Source organism: Drosophila yakuba, chromosome X, assembly GCF_016746365.2.
Source record: "Drosophila yakuba strain Tai18E2 chromosome X, Prin_Dyak_Tai18E2_2.1, whole genome shotgun sequence".
Taxonomy (NCBI): domain Eukaryota; kingdom Metazoa; phylum Arthropoda; class Insecta; order Diptera; family Drosophilidae; genus Drosophila; species Drosophila yakuba.
The window spans coordinates 1,616,849-1,634,144 of NC_052526.2; the positions used below are offsets into that span (position 1 = coordinate 1,616,849).

Here is a 17,296-nt window from a genome sequence, read left to right on the forward strand (position 1 = left end):
TTACTTATACTTTGACTTACCTGTTGAAAGCAAAAATAAATAAAATGTGTTTAATCTGCAACGATTTTTTGTTTTATATATTGCCCACTTTAAGCTGGTTGGGATTTACAAGCATATTTTATACATTTTTTGTTTAGTTACCTAGTATAGCAGGCTCTAATGTTATCAACAAATTATTCACAGAACGCCCCATTTCATTTCAGATGGCGCTCTTGGTTGCACGTAAGAATCCCTTGGAGCCGAGCTGAAATGTATTCCGAGGATTCAAGGCAACTTGAATCGAAGCGATGCAGCTAACTTGCCCGGTAAGTCCTCAATTTCATAATCCCTTCAAAGTGAACCAAAAACAATTGGGTTGTACAAGCGTAGATCCGAGGGCGGCCTTGAGCGTTGATTTTCCACACAGCATGCAGGTTTCGTCGACAACGAACTTGTTGAATTTTTTAAAACAGCCCGCTGCTAACGAAACCCGACTTCAGTGAGGATGCTTTGCACTTGGTCTCTCTCTTAAGTTGCAAGGAGCATTTTGTTATTTCACACTATCGGCGGCAACTGCCGCATAAATGGATTTCCTGCTAAAAAATAGAGAAAATTTTATGAATACCTTGATGATATCTCCGAACTGTTCGGATATCGCAGTTTATGCTAAGACCATTTGGGAAATCTGGGAATGTGCTGGAAGTATGTGCAGGTGCTGCCTGGTTGGTTGCCGGTTGTAAAGCAGCGACAAGCAAGAAAGTAAATAATTCACTTAAAAGCAAATAAAATGTAATTTACTTTTAACGGAAATGTGCTCAGTGGCAGGGAGGCGGCGGTGGCACTTAATCCGACAGCGTGGCAGTCAGTGGCAGTCATGCCTGTGTGCCGTATTGCTTATAAAATGCAGACAGTTCGCTTCATGCCGCCATCCTCCGGGCCAAAAAGCAGCAGCAGAAGGCTACGGCTACACAAATTGCACTGAAAAGAAATAGGGACAGGGGCTCAGTTTGGAAGTTGGGTTCAAGCTGAATTAAGTGGAAAATTAAAAGGGGTTTAAACGAATCTTTGGGCTTGGAAACTATACCTAAGAATATACCTCAGAGCTAGTCATAAGTTTATTGAGCTTAGTTAGCCCAGAGATAAAAGTCAAAGGGGACAAAAGTTTCTCAATTGCCACGGGCCAAAACACTGAATACACTCACTAAATTTCTGTCATAAGAGCGTTTCCCTGGGAAATACAATACAATGTGGATGCAACTGTAAGTCCAAAATAATCATAAGTAACCTTTTAAAAAGACATATCACAAATCGGTTAGAGGCTGTCGTGCGTTTGTAAAAGGCGCCAAGAAAAGAACACCCAGGCGCAAGGATGGTGACGCCGACAGTGAGCCAACGCTTATTATGGCCATGGCCAATGCAGACAGTTACGAAAGAGGCAACAGCAACACATATTTGGCTCATGATAACGTTCAATTACCAGCGGGCACAGATAGCGTCTATCTCTCCAACCCCTCGATGAACGAACTAATGCGAACCATTCACACTGCTTCCTCAATGGATTCATTTAAACGCGTCATTGTATCGGGACGAAGTACTGCAATGAGTTTTCCATTTCCCAGTACGACCACGACCCATCTGCTGGCACCAACTAGATGTCGCATGGGACAAAGTGGTTTAAGTTGCAATCAAAGTGCCAGGCTTGCCCCAAATGTAATGCACCGAAGACGGTCTTTTGATCATCGGTTGCATCAGCAGCGACGAGTGAATACGTCAGCTCAACGGCTGTGGAAAGTGCACTCAGAGGGTAATTTCTTGGGGCCAAGGAAGCCGTGCTCCTCCGGGCAGTATTTGAATCATGAATGTGAATGCACTGCAGGCTCCGGGAATTGCGCAGTGATGATCTCTAGAGATGGTCTGCAAGTGCCCGTTGTTGTTCCTTTGGAAATCCCCACGGGTGGCCAGAAACTTTCGAGGAACTTGTGCTATTGGATTAGTTTGGCACACCTGCTAATGGTGATTTCCTGCCTGCGCGGACTTTTATGAACCAAAATGAAAATAGAGCAATGTGATTAAAGAATCAAGTTTTTACTCGTCTTACTGCGTCCTTTAAATATGCCGAACACCAATCCCAATTAATCCAGATCCCAAGCCAGACTGGCACAGCACAGCCAGCATTAAACAGGGAGCTAAGCTAAGCACTAAGCACCCCAAATTGCCCAGGCTTTGCAACGCCAGAAACGAAGTTGGTTCACTGGCCGAACGACCAGAACAAGACATTTGCTTTCGGGGTATTTGCCTTGTCGTTTTCCTGATGACAGTTCTGTGGCGCAAAAGGCACATAAACACATTTGCCCGCCAGCTGGCGAGAGTGGCTTGTTTTCTTGGATATCGCCTACCAGCAAGTTGGGAAAAGGTATGTGGCCTGGGCGTATGTGGTGCTCGGATCTGCCGGTCATACATACGTATCTGTGTCTGGCGTCAGATCCATGTCAGAACGTGGTAATAACCAATTTTGCAAAGCGGCGACATCTTCATTCCAGTTCTGAGTTCAACTCTGCAGGGGGAATGCAAGTGCGACCTAATAGGACTTGCTATGGTAATGGGAGCTAAGCTGAATGAGGACAAATGTTGCAGTACCTTGCCAGCATTCGAACATTCAAACATTCGAGCATTCGCAAGGTACGAGTACGAGTATATCTGTCCCAAGGATATGCAGGTTGGTTTACTGCTTTAATGCTAGACAGCACAAGGTATTCATACGCTTATTCGGCAGTGACTCACAATTGACTCACATCAACTGGTGTCGTGGTGTCGTCTGTTGTGTTTATGGTGCGAATAGTGGGGTGTTTAGTTTTGATGGCTTTTGAAGTGAGCGAATAAGTAGAACAAAAAACGCAGGTTATGATGCTTCACACCAATGTACCTAGCTGATTCGTGAATAGGAATGTAATACCCCATTTGTATCCGCATCTGCATTTATTCTATTTGATGGGGTAGCTGGGTGCATGGGTGTATTGGTACTCGGATACAATAATAAAGTTTGCAACCAGCCACTTTGGATCTAATGCACTCAAAGTGCCATTAAAGGCTGGCCCAGGTCCCTCTATTGATCGGGGTTGTTCTCTCGGTAAAAAGTGACTAAATCGAATTATTGGACACAAAGTCAGCTAGAACGGCGATGTTGCACTCGGCAAGCCACACGAGTATTTTTGTTTCGATACAATAATAGCATAATAGAATTTTCAGTGCCTAATTATATTAAAACCTAGACAACCGCAACGAAGTTGGTTAAAGCCCACTACCAACTGTTTAAAGCAACAAGTTGGTCCTACCTTTGGTGTTGATCATAAATATGTTCTCCTTTCTTTTTTTGTTTGTTGGTTGGCAGGGTAAATGTGCTCTTCTATGGAACAGGGAAATATTGGAATATGTTTAGTCGTTGGTGATCGGTTTTCGCATTAGCATATGCAAATGTGATTTTCACATAAAATGCCATTTACGTCGATGCACGTACATGCAAAATTAAGATATTTCATGGAGATTTGTGTGGGACGAGTACATTCTGCTGCTCAAGTAACCCTGATGAATGAGGAAAGTGGCAGTGGCAGTGGGTGTGTGGCAGGAAGACAGGCATACAGGAATACAGGAATACAATGCATCATTCGACGCACAGGTACTCAAAGTTGCACATGAAACATGCGGAACAAGAATGAAACTACATAAAGTTTATTGTACCTAATTTCATTTTATAATTTTTTGTTTTTGTTGCCATACAGCGTGCAGCAGCAGCAGCAGCAACGGCGGCGGTAGTGGTGGCAACGGATGTGAGTGCGGATGTTGTGAAACCTCTTTGTTGTGGCAAACACTTACGCACACCACCCAATGGAGCGGAAGTCGACAAATGTATCGTGTACTGTACTGTACTGTCACAGTCGCAGGAACAGTGTATATTTGTTGAGTCTGTTGAGTGTGTGCTGAGTGTGTGTGGAGTGTGTGTTGAGTGTGGTATTGTAACACGCACATTTCCGGTGCTACCGTCTACTGTCGCCGTCATCTGTTTGAGAATTTATCACTCGCTTTTGTTTCGACAGCCAAGTTAGCTTTTGCCTTGACAGTCGAAAGTGTCCTAAAATGGTTGCTCTTCTGTCCTGTTCATGACTCCACCCGCCTACGGCTAGAAAACCCTTATCTCTTCGAACTCTGGGCGAATCTCAAGTGAAGGGACTCTGCGATCCTTTCTATCTATCTAAATGCTTTTGCATTTGTGGAACATTGACTCTCTGCGGAGAGTATCCATGTATCCAAGCTGTGCGTGAAAAACAAACCATGTGAGGTGATCCCACAGATTGGACCCACGGAAAGGGGATTGCCTTGGTATGATGTACACCCAAATAAGCTACTCTCTACCCACTCGACCCGGAACTGCCTCATCGTAGTGGCAAAATGTAGCCAGTCGGCAGTAGACAGTAGACAGTATAGAGTAGAGAGTAGACAGAGTTATTGGAGGGTAGAAATCGCAGTAAAGTTTAGCCTATCCCTCCGATCGCACACAATAACGTTCTGTATTCGACTCAAATGTGGTCCAATGGTCCAAGAGCGGAGCACTGCCAAGGCAATAGACCATGACCGTGGACAAAGATATAGTTCGATGGCCGGATGGCCGTTTGTTTGACTGACTGATTGGTTGGTTGGTTTGTTGCTCGTCGGTTGTTCGTTGTTCGTTGGATGGCTGACTAACTAACTAACTAACTGGCTGACTGACTGACTGCGCTGTAATTGTGCTCCCATAGCAAGAAAGAGCCCATGACATCCAGGAGTGGAAACATGGTCAGTGGCTGCTCAATTGTGCTCAGTCCACAAAGCAACGCTTGGCCAAGAAAGTGATCATACTCTACTCTGCGAAGGTTACCCCAGTAATTTGATTTTGGAGCAACAAAATGTGGCATGAGTTATGAGTGCTGGAAACTCAAGCTATCTACATTTTGACAACTAAATATCACCAATAATATACACCTATTTTGGTTGCATCTTACTAACTTGGTAAAACTTTTGGTAAATCTTTACGAAACTTGTCGTCAAGTTTTTCACGAGAATGTATGCTCAATTAGACCGAAACTGCTTGTTCCACCTGTTACACCCTTTGGACCCTTCTAATAGCCTGGCTCGAAAAGAACTTGTGATAAAACATTCGAAGGTGTGACCTATGTTACGGACACCTGTTACCATTTACCACATGAACTGCATCTTGAGCTGTAGCAGCCGCTTCATTTGAAATTTATAGTGCTGCACTTACTTGCGATTTGCATTCAGAACTAACTCTGTGCACATTTTCCATCACTTTTCGAACATCTTAAGTAGGTTTTTCTTACCGGCTGCCATTACTAGTTGGATGGCGAAGTCATCCGGGAAAGCACTGAGAAACTTGTTGACTTCCGTCTCTGCTTTGCGAACAGCTGGCAGTGCGAATGTTCCTAATATTATTTGCTTAAATAACTTACATAAAAGCACACGGAGGATTTCCTATGCGTAGGAAAAGAATATATCACCTTTGAGGCATTTGGTGAGGTTCACAACAAAAAAAAATGTTCCGAAATAAACACAACATTTTTTGTAAAGTAACTGGAAAAAAACTCGGTACGGCTCACGCGAACTCGAAGCGTAATAAATACTTTTGTAGGCCAAGCGCGTTGGCATATACTCGTACTTCCGCCTCGAACGTCCCGAATCGAATGAACCCACAACTGATTCTCGTTCAAAATGAAAACTTTTTGCAGGGCAAGAGAAAGGCCAGTGCGATGCTATGCTTTTCAACCCCCGATTTCAGTGGGCGAAACAAGGGCTTGTTGTATACACACAAGCACGTATACGTATACGTATACGTCGTGTGTGAGCGCACATGCATTGAATAGGTGTGCTGTGTGTGTGTGTGTGTGTGTGTGTGCATGAGTGAGTGAGTGTATGTGTTTGCGGGTGGATTGAGCCAAGCTGGGCTGGGCTGGGGTGGGTGGAATGTCTGCCCCTTCCGCAGAGAGGCGACGCAACGTATCCACAACACAATGGCATTGCACTGCTGCTCCGCGACCCAGCAGCATCACTCTTCGTCGGCCCCATCCTGACTCTCTAGCCACTCCGCCCATGTCGCCCATTGCCACCCAGTGGCACCCACACCCAGCTCCATGGAAGGCTTCGTCGTGGTCGTCGTCGTCGGCGGCGAAATCAGTGACACGAGCCGCTCGTCGTGCTGGCGGGGATTTGGCAGCGCTGGGCCATGACGATGCTCGTCGACGATGTCGTGAGAGCGCACCTTTGAACTGTTGCTGCTGTTGTTGCTGCTGCTGCTGTTGCTAGTGCTGTCAGAGCCATCGGATGGCTGGATGGTCAGAACGGAAGGCAGCCGGATCGGGATCGGCGAGGGTGTGCCGGAGCACCAGGCATTTGAAACGGGCACGTATAGTATAGGTGTAGGAGGTGTAGTTATAAATGTAGGTATAGTAGGTATTCGTATAGGTTAGGTATAGTATGGTATGGAAATTCATCATTTTCTTCCTTTTTTGCGTATTTTCAATGCACCAGCAGGAGCAGCAGCAACAGCAGCAGCAGCAGACAAAACTAAATCCAATGGTTGGAGAAACGGGTAACGAACATAGCGTAGACGGCATAAATCTTCCCCAGCACTTGCTGCTGGCGACTCAATCGATGCGGATCTCGGTTTTTGGTCAGATGGCCAGGTGGGATGAGCCCTTATTCCAGGTCCATCACCGCATTACTCTAAATGTAGCAAATTTTGCCATCGCAAAAGTAATGCAAACAACGTTTAAAATCAATGATAGTAAGTCAACTGGGAGGCGAAACGATTGCAGCAGTAACAGTTTAGGGAGACTTTCAGTTAAGCCCCATAGCGGTTTCTACATCCGAAATTAGCTTATTTGGCCACCGTGCACCGGGCAGAACAACAATGCCTATAGCCTATACCTATACCTACATATACCCGGCTGCAGTATGAAGCCAAAAAATCGAGGCCCAGCCCCAGGTCCCAAGCACCACGTACGATACTACTCCCCCGGCGTAATCCGCAATCATCCTCAATCGGTTGGCTGACTCGCCTACAAAAAGCAGCGAAATTGAGGCATTTTTACCTTTTTATTAGTACATAATCATGGCAGGGGACGTGGCCGTGGTCGTGGCCGTGCGATGGAATCAATGGACCCAGAGCCAGAGTCAGAGCCAGCACATGACAATAAAAATTGGACGTAGTGTAAGTGCTTTCTGCTCGCGGTAGTGGTAGTGCGACAGTCTGTCCGTCTGTCTGTCTATCTGTCTGCGCTCTGTTTACCCCCTCGATGTGCGTTTCTGGCCATCCGGACAACGAAATTTAAAAGCGCGAACGGCACGGAACGGTCACTGAAATCGAAACACAAGAGCAACAGTAACAAAAACAAAAACAAAAAACAGAAACATAAGCACATTAAGCCACGGCTATAACTATAAAACGGAAACAGCTTTGCATACATTCGCTGGCAAACGCTTCATTTACCATTTACTGCAGTGCAGGAATATCGGGCTGCGATACCGAATTTATTATCTTGCAATGTGTCGGCCAATAGTCTAGTCTAAGCCGGCCAGTTGGCCTCTTTTGCTGCTCACTCTGGCCAAATGTAAGTCACTTGTGGATGGATGCAATACTCCCACTACCCCTCTTGGCTGCTCAAACGGTTGCGTTAGTTGGGCAAAACTGCGAGTGAAACATGGACATCTATAAATCCAGTTTACTGCTGCTTTCAACCAGCGAGATTGCTTATTTATACCCGAAATACGTCGGCGTTTGTTTGTCTGTTGGTGTTTTGCAGATTCTAGATCTAAATCCTTCTGCTCCTTCTGCACGTCTCCAAGCGGAAATGGCAATTGAATGGGTGGGCGATCCAATGAATTGAATGCCTTCTTATGGCCACGATAAGAAGTTGTGCACTGCGCAACTATGGATATGGAGGGCAGAACTAATTATGATTTGACTGACTCGTGGTCGCAGCAGACTAACAAATGGCTGCGCCGCCAGGTCGCCCAGCAGGTTGCGACCCTGGATCTGGACATGGACCTGGACCTGGACCTGGACCTGGACCTGGACCCAGACATATTGTTGGCACATTGGACGTGGTTTTTAATTTTCTTTATCTGTGCTTCTTGGCTCTTCTTGGTTTTCCTTGGCGGTGGGCGCACTTAATTTATACCCTACGCAGGGCGCGTTTATACCCGCGGCACTAAGTCAGGAAAATTATTTTCGTCAGCTTAATTGGAGTTCCGCTAACAAAGCGCTATTGAAAAAAAAGCAAGTCTCTCTCTCTCTCTCTGACTTCTGACTTATATAAAACCTATATATAATATCTGAACTCTCCTTCGATACGCACACGTTGTGGGGGCCGTGAGTGTTTGGTAATTTTGTTGCATGCCCCATAAGTATGTACCTTAAAGCGAATACATCCTGCCTGTGTATTTAGTGCCCCACGGATGCCATCGGTGGTGGTCGGCAGTGCTTGACGCCCTTTGCGTGTTGCGACAAAGGTGTTAACGCCAACAAGTTGCCTCACTGTGATGACAATAGAACAATTGGCCATGGCCATGGCCATGGGTAGTATTGCCGTGCCGTGTCGGAGATTTTTCGCATATTTATACAGGTGCTCAGGTGGGCACAAGATAACCGGGCAGAGTCGAAGCCCAACTTGAAGCGGTGGCAGAAGGCTGGAGGCAGCCGAGGCACTGAAGGCAATCAGTCTGTGTCAAAGCTGCAGGGAGTGCATGAGGAGCCTTTGATATTGTTGACACAAGCACGCCAGGCTGGTCAGGATGGGCACGCTGGGCAGGATGGGCTGGATGGTCTGGTGGGGCAACTGCGATGCGCTGCGATGTCACAGCGATTTTCCAAAGGATTAAAGTTGTCGTTTGTCGTCCAGATGCATGATTGGGTGTACATTTAACAACATCGCAGGGCAATAAAACCCCAACAATTTGTAGTCCTTGTTAATGGCACAAAATCGTTTTATTTTTGCACGGCTGTCACGGAAATCAGCTATTCGTTGCATACTTTTCAACTGTTTTCGCCATGAGTTTCGATGTCAAGGCGATGATCACGGCGTTGTGGAAGAGGAAAGTCAAGTATCCCAGTTTCGGAGACGTAATTATAATACTTTTTGCACTGTGTGCCGCCGAGTGTGTGTGTGTGTCTTAGATTGCAAAATTTATTGGGACTGCTCTCCGGTTTTAGCCCGTTTTCAGCGCGGTCTTATCTGCCACGCATATTATTAATGCCTTGTCATTAGGCGACTACTGTATACCATTATAATACAGGTGCAGGCGCCGAAAGGAGAACAACAGCAACTGCAAAGGACATCCGGGAGCAGTTGACGTTACAACTCGGCAAAAAGCAGGGGCAAACATGCTGAAGGAGTTGGCTCGGTTTCGGCTTTGGCGTCGTCGGCAAACAGCCAGGTGGAGATGTAGATGGAGATGGAGCTGGAGATGGTATAGATGACGGAGATGGTGGTGGAGCTCACCAAGCCAAAAAGTACACAATGCGAACGCTGAGCAGATTCCATTTTAACATCTCATTAACTTGAGCGGCAGACGTGTTGTTTGGCTGCACGTTGGGTGTTGCACATGCGGTGCAGGGAGGGAAGTGGCAGTGGCGGCAGCAGTGGCGACGTGGCCTTCCCGCGGCATTAAGTTGCAATAATTTAACAATTCCGCCCTCTTAATTGCCTGCCAGATTTCATTTTAGCCCCAGCCCAAGCCCGAGAACGAGCGCGGCCCTTCTACTCTATGCTATGTGTGTGTATCCATGAGTGCGTATCTCAGCCTAAGCCGATGCCAGAGCTCTTTAAGCCGCCTTTAAGATGCCAGATAGACAGGCATTCGCATATTAATTTCCCAAAGAATGCAGCACCAGCTACCAAGATACCAAGGTACCAGATGCGGCCCGCTAAGGGGGGATCGTAATCAACCATCATGTAAAAATGGGCGGGGCTCGATTGGACGCAGCACGCAGTTACCTTGATTGTGCCCCTAAAAGCACACTCAACTATATGGAGGAAGCGCCCTGCATATTCGACTGCCGTTTCGCCCAATAGTGTTAGCATTTGAGTGGGTACGTGCCAATGTGCGGAAGTAATTGGTGTTTTCATTAGGCGGGCGACATTCCATACATCACAGTTGTTTTTCGTGTGCTGTTTAGCAACAATATTTGCAGCAAATGCCGCCTGCTGCATACTGCATGCCAAGGATATCTGCTGCATGCTGCGTCTGTGTGTTTGCATTCATACTCGTATATTCATATGTGCATGTGCCTGGGAATGGCAACAGCTTACGTTAAGTGTCTGGCTGCTCTTCCCGGGCGTAATGTGTGGATGTGAATGCGGCACATTAATGTAAATATGAGGCAAATGAAATCGGCGGTGCCACGGCAGCCAATTTCACACTCGTGGCTGGGCTACGGGGCAACGGACATCATTTGAATCGGTCCAGGTCATCTGACCTCAAGTACACATACACATATGTACATGCTTTTTTTGGCTCGCCGAAGGCCTCGAACATTCCACATTGCTGTGGAATCGACAGTCTGGTGGCGTGCCTCATTTCCCTCGAAACAATCTGGGCGCCCAGACACGACAACTGTCCTACGACAACTGTGCTGAATCCTAAAACCCAAGCGGATATGAATTGTGAACGCGGAAAATGAACTGAAATTAAGTGACTTCCGTGGCAGTGTCTCGCCGTCTGGCCACGCGAAAATGTTATTTTAAATGATTTTGGCAGCGCGGGAGGAAAGCAAAAGGGCAATTTCGGGGCCGTGTGCTAGGCATCAATCAGCAAAGCGAATAAATGTGCAATTTGCCAATTATTTTTCGGCCCGTTAACATGTGTTGCCCCCAGTTGTCCCCAGAATTACTTCCTCTTCAAAATACCCTGCGCACCGAGATACAAATACTTAAATACTTACTCAATACTTGTATTGAAATTGTCTGTGTATTCTGCTTCTATCCTGCTTATGACAAATTGAAACTGCAAAGACATCACAAGTTTAAAATCATCACTGTCTAGTGAGTAAGTGGAAGGAAAATGGATCTCTGAATGTATATATGTATATGCTTGTCTGGGAAGATTGTGGGGCTCGGAAAAATACAAATAATGCTGGAAAAATAAGCATACAGATGAATATAAATTGAATCTACTTGCTGAGCAAGAAGTAAATCGCATTTATATCTATTTGACAATGAACGAGTTCGCAGCTAGACGAAAAGCATCAAATTTAAAGCATATATTACACTATGCTAATGTGCTCGAAAAAAGTTTTTTAAGTTTTACGCCACGTCTGAGATCTTTTTTGAGAACAAATGGACACTAAGGCCGTTCTCATGGTGTGTTTAATTAACCACAAGACTCGCTGAAGGCGACTGCTGCTGTCCCGCTGGTTGTTTCATTTATTTACCTCTGGATGGCAGCCTTCGATTTTCCGATACATCGCAGATTGAAAGGAAAAGTTGAAAAATGTTGGTCCATTTCCTTGCGTTCTAGCCTTTATACGGTTTTGTTTCATAAGGTGTGTGTGCGGTGTGTTGTGTGTACGGCGGGGAAGATTTTCGTTGGCATGCTTTTATCTGTTTAGCGTGTTTATTTGCACAGGAAACTCATTACGCAAATCTACCCCAAAGCTATACGTAAATCCTTTTTGGGTCTCCAATACTCCAATAACGCTGTGTGGCCCTTGGCCCCAGCTTGTTTATGTGCTCAAGGATTGGGGGACTTGTGACTGACTGCCCGCATTTTGCATGCTGTATGGTTTTTGTGCGCCTGCAGTGCGATTTTATGGTTTTCGCTTGAGGTTGAGTCCTCCGTTTTCCATTTCCATTTGACTCTGGCGAGCAATCTCTAAGTTTTTGTTTGATCCCCATGCACTTATATGTGCGATGAGCGATTGTCCGACATTTTTGATTGCCATCTACAAATGCAGGAAGGGCCCACAGCCACTATCGTTAGCATTTGCGGGCCAATTAAACAATGCGACAGCTTATTTATTCTGCGGAGCAAATAAAGAAGAATTTTCAATTTCATTTGCCACCTGCGTTACGCTTGCGACTACTCACTCTTTTTTACGACCAAACTTTGTGAAACAAAAAGTGATAAGCGTACGATTTCGCAAGTGACAGTTGCGATACTCTCAAACTCGCGAACCGAATGTCCTTTCGAATGAGATTTCATACTCAAATCCCCTAAGCTGTAACCCACGGGTATTAGAAGTTAAGTGAGCCTAAATGTTTTCGATCAGAATTCGAAAATTCCCCACTAGTCGTTTGAACTCCAGGTGGGATAGTGTATTCTGTACGAAAAACGAACGCATCCACAATGGCAAGTGCAATTGTTGTCTTTCTGTATTCTGTATTCTGTAACTTTCGTTTCAAGTGCAAGTCTGAGATACTGAAATGGCAACAACAATGGCCAACTTTGTACAATAAGCCGGTGAAAATTGGCGGGCCTGGCAAAGAAGAAAAAAAAGCATACCCGACACTTTGAGCAGCTTAATCAAAAGCAACCTATTTATTTCTTCAACTGGCAGCTTTCCTTTTTACTGGCTAGACGCCACCAGCAAACTCTAAGGCATTTATAAAGAACTCCATCCTTGCCGCAACTCAAACATTTGCATTAACTGAGGCGAATCCTGAGCAGTGGGTATCTGGTAGTCGGTTCGATCTAAGTCGCGAGGCAGTCGGGCTCAGCTTTGAACACCACTGGTGGTGCTGCTACCGCTGCTGCTGCTGGGTGTCGGTGTAAACAGTAAATAATAAACAAAATGCAATGGAGCTCGAGCTCGAGCCTGGGTTTCTGGTCGGGTTTCTGCTCCGACTCGGGCTTTTTTCCAGGCAGCTATGATGCCCCTTCCGGGATCTCGGGCAGGTGCCGCTATCGAAAACAAAACGCAACAAGACGAGGCAAAAAATGTCTCACAACTTTTAATTAGTTTTTGCTTAAAAGTGAGGCACGCAGCACGCCCGCGTTTATGAAGGAGCAGGGATGGATCTGGCAGGGAGGGGCAGCAAATCCAGGACTGGATTTGGATTGGATCGCAGGCGGGCGGCTTGTAGGCTGTGGCATTACCTCGTTGCGAAATCGGATCCGCAGGCTTTAGGCTTTAGCAGTTGGGCATTGGTTGTTGGGGTGCAAGGCGCAGATACTCGCATATTGCGAGCGGAACTATGTGAACTATGAGATGAGAAGGGCCAACTGATGTCGGAAATCGGATAATGACCTTACATTCGGTAACTCGTCCTCCGCCAGTTGAGGGAGGACAAAATTAATTGCATTTCGTGTCGGACACCTTAGGGCAACAACAGAGCAACACAAAAGTCTTGGACTTTCTACCGCTGACTTCAACTGAATGCCGAGCTAGCTGGGAGGACGTGGGGGGGCGTTGAAGTGGGGAAATGTTAATTACTTTTAATGCTATGACGGAATGTCAACAGGGGTGCTGACCTCCATTGGAGGTGCACAGGAGGGCGGGCGAAGGAGCTGGCCAAAGTTACACAAAATTGCTCAGCATTAGCTGGTTGGATATATACCATATTGTATACGCTGTTTTGAACCACAGTGCACGCATTAAAGTTGCAGACGTACCTCCTCTATACTCCTGCACAGTGCACAGTGCGTATAGAGACACCTTGCGTCGGTGTCAACTACCTGGCGTTGGCAACTCTGATATCATCTCGTCTCAAGTGGGCGGCGGGGAAGCCGAGAGTTAATTCAAATTGTGAAATTTTGAAATTGTGAAATCTGCCATCCTTGTTGATGATGCCTTGCCTGCTGCTGTTGTTGTTTGATGCCTGTTTTCCCATCACCATAGTGGCCTTCACGGTGCGGTGCAGTGAAAGTTGTGTTAACGGTTGGTTAATTTTATTGCTCGGCGTGCGAGAAGGCGCTTAAAGTTGTTCCCTGCTGCCGCATCTGCAATTTCATCCAATAAGTGAGGTCCATACTTCACTCCAGTAGCAATTTGGCAAAATACCGAAACTCTATGGTCACTTATCAAATGGTTTAGGCGCACATTTGGGACTTTGTTTGCCACTGAGTGCCCAAATTGAGATGGAAAAACCACAGCAAAGCCCCGGAGAAACTTCTGCCACCTTATCTGCCCATGGGTGGCTATGCAGCTGTGGCTTTGGCCAAAATCAAAAGGGTGCTTTGTTTTGAAAGGCTACTTTACTTACTTTGTCACTTCTTAGCAGTCTTAGGCGCCTTAATGTTAAGCGGTTTTCGCATCGCATCAACTTGCCAAGGTGCAGGGAAAACACAAGCTCCTCGAAAAGTGAAATCACCAAATCACCAAGCCAAATATTCGACTCAACAACAGACGTACACATGTCGGTCCTGTTTTCACCCAGATTCAACTTGCCAAACCAACTGCAAACAAGTGGAAACTTTTCACTTTCACTCCTTGTAGGTTTTGATTGAGTACATTGTTGTTTAATCACACCTATGTGTGTGCTATGTGCTAATCACCAATTAAATCCGCACCACAAATGTTACTTTCAACCGAACTATGAAATGTTACCCGAAAACACCCCAAACCCCGAGTCAATTTGAATCGCATTTGAACATAATGATGTTCGTTCTAACGATGATAGCGGATTCCGATGGCCGCAGGGCGAGAGCAGCTGAAAAACGATTCCTGCGACTCCGCTTAACCATTTCCCCCCACTTGTCGCCCAAGGCGACTATGTGGGCATGGGATTGGGTTGTGCGGCAGTGTGATGTAAATGAACTGCTGTCACTGCCCCCAAAGTTTATGACAGGTGAGCGCTGGGAACGCGCGATTATGGCAGCAACCAAATAAATCGCGGGTGTGTGCAGCTCCACTGAGACAACGGAAGAGCAACAGGCCTGCGAGTCAATCAGGCTGTCGAATGTCGGCTGTCGGTTGTCGAAGGCCTTCGCATTATTAAGATTGTTAAAAGCCAAGATATTGATTTATGCAGATAAGCGCTATTATGCCGAAGTGCCAGTGAGCTAACCATCCACCATCTGCCGTCTACCGCCCGCGTCCGGATTTCGTATTCCGTATTCTGGGTTCTGAATTCTGGATGCCGGATTCCCCTTCGCCACCCCCAAAAAGCAGGCAAGAACACCGAAGAAGACCACCCAGTTATCCACCATCTTCGACCCTGACTCACTGCCTAATGGTGCCTGTTGGGCTTGTTTGTCTTGCGCCCTCCCAATATTTCTGGCTTACATCCATGCCAGCAGCCAGGCGGCGGGGATTGGGCATGGCATTCCTGTAACGCAACTGGCAACTGCAAACATTCCACAAACAAGTAGGTCTGCGGAGTAGGAATATCAGTATACCAGTATACCAGTGTGTTATGTGGGCTGGCCGACTTCCGCCGCGAGCGGCCTAAAGCATTTAAATTTAAATGATTTCCTCTGTGACAACTATAAGCCTAATTCACTGCGCCACCTTGCGCCACAGACACATACAGATACTCGTACACTCCTACACTCGTACAGTTGAAAAGGAATGTCGGACGGGATACGCGGATATGCGAAAGCAGTCATGTTTGTTCTATCCATTGGCAAACAAATCCCTCTCGTGAACCTCGACTTTGCGCAGCAAACAAATATATCGCAGACTTGTATGCATTATTACAAAATTTACAACCCATCCTGATGGGCTGGCTGACTTCCCTGACTTTAAGTATCAACTGCACACGCTGCAGCTTTGTATCTGGTGCCTACAACCTGGTTAGGTGTGACTGTCTATTTTTCGAGCATTCTTGTTTCACTTTCACCCAGTTCCCACTGATCACTGCAGTTACCTTCTTATGCGGATGCTTCTATGTCTTCACTTGATTCCCGAAGAAGAAAGGAAAAAAAGAACCCATCGCTGTCGCGTCCAAACCCCTGGCTTGGATTCCGTCCGGGCACCCAAATGGCAAATGAATAAATCCATTTAAATTGCAACATCCATGACTTGCGGGCTTGCGGGGCTATTCATTCGGAGTGCGATGCGACTACGACGGTTACGCCGTCGGTCGGAGGCTCTGATGAAGATGGAGGCAAAGGTTAGGGCCATGGCGGAGATGGAGATGGAGGCGAAGGCGACGACCAAGGCGAAGGCGATGGCGAAGACGAAGACGGCGCGAACTTCCAGCCTGGGAGAGGTCGGGTTCGGGCTGGGCCAGTGGAAAACGCAATGAAAACGAATTTCGTATACATTTTCTTCAATTTTTTTTCCACGAAGTGGATACCGGGATGCTGGGATGCCGGTCTGCAGCCACAGCCAGAGTCATGCCCCCATTCCCTTCGCATCCCCTTACCACGCATCTCCAATCTCATCTCCTTCTTTAGGGCGACGCAACAGCTAACAAGCGCAAAGTTAAAAGGACAGTCTAACACAGTACATGTTTGTATATATACGAGCAGTGGGTATATATGTATGTAGGTATGCAGCTTACATATAAATGTAGGTACATATAATACGTATTTATCCTTGTGCCGCGGCCGAGAAGCCAGGGGACCAGAAAGCGAGTCGGAAAAAATCAGCCATGGCCAAAAAGAATGCTAAATCATGGATGAAGTGGATTCCGGGCACAGCTTGCCAGCCCGCGCCGCTGTATAATTGCATCGGAAGGAATGGGGATGGCTAACAGCATGGGGTCAGCGTCTGGACAGGTCCAGGTCCAGGCCCAGGAGCAGGAGCAGCACCAGGACGAGGGCCATGGGCAGGACCAGGCACCAAGACCCCAGTCAAGTCCAGCTCCAGCTCCGGTTTCGGCTCCTCGTCCAGGTCAGGTACAAGTACTAGAAGCGGGCCAAAAGCACAGCGTCACATGGTGCGAATGATCGTTGCCATATTGTGCAAATGGCTGCCTGGCTGGAATGGCTGCCTGTCCAGGACCGTTGTCGTCGTACCCCCCGTGGGTGTGTGTTTGTGTGTGTGTGGGCGTTGGAGTCAGAGTGGGCGGGTGCAGTGGGCCTGTCGGTGTGTTGGTATGTATCTGTGTGCCGCGGCGCTAAAAGGAAATTGTGATTGCTGCACAAAATGCTTTTAGAATGGTTGCCAATCGATTTTGGCACGGATTGGCAACAGCAGCCGGACCTAGAGTAGAGCCAGAAACAGCAGCAGAGTCGGCAGCAGGAACAGAATCAGGAGCAGGAGCGGGAGCACTAGCTGGAGCAGCAACAGTAGCAACAGCAGGAACTGAAGGCCTGCCACAGGATGGAGTCCATGGGGTCCATGGAGTCCATGGGGTCAGGCGTACGTACGATAAGCGGCTGACGT

The 17,296-nt window shown here is 46.9% G+C and overlaps 2 protein-coding genes across 3 annotated transcripts in view; both read left to right on the plus strand.

Moving 5' to 3' along the window:
• Positions 1 to 17,296, plus strand: part of LOC6523955 — a 79,863-nt gene that overhangs the window by 14,359 nt on the left and 48,208 nt on the right. For both annotated transcript variants that reach the window (XM_039377635.1, XM_015189913.2), the window contains exon 2: positions 204 to 305. The gene's annotated coding sequence lies outside the window, so the exon portion shown is untranslated. The remainder of the gene's footprint in view (positions 1 to 203; positions 306 to 17,296) is intronic.
• On the plus strand, positions 1,107 to 2,073 carry LOC6523950. Its single transcript, XM_015189915.3, has 2 exons — positions 1,107 to 1,238; positions 1,296 to 2,073. Exons 1-2 carry the CDS (start codon positions 1,225 to 1,227, stop codon positions 2,020 to 2,022), a joined length of 741 nt encoding a protein of 246 aa, XP_015045401.1. The 5' UTR covers positions 1,107 to 1,224; the 3' UTR covers positions 2,023 to 2,073.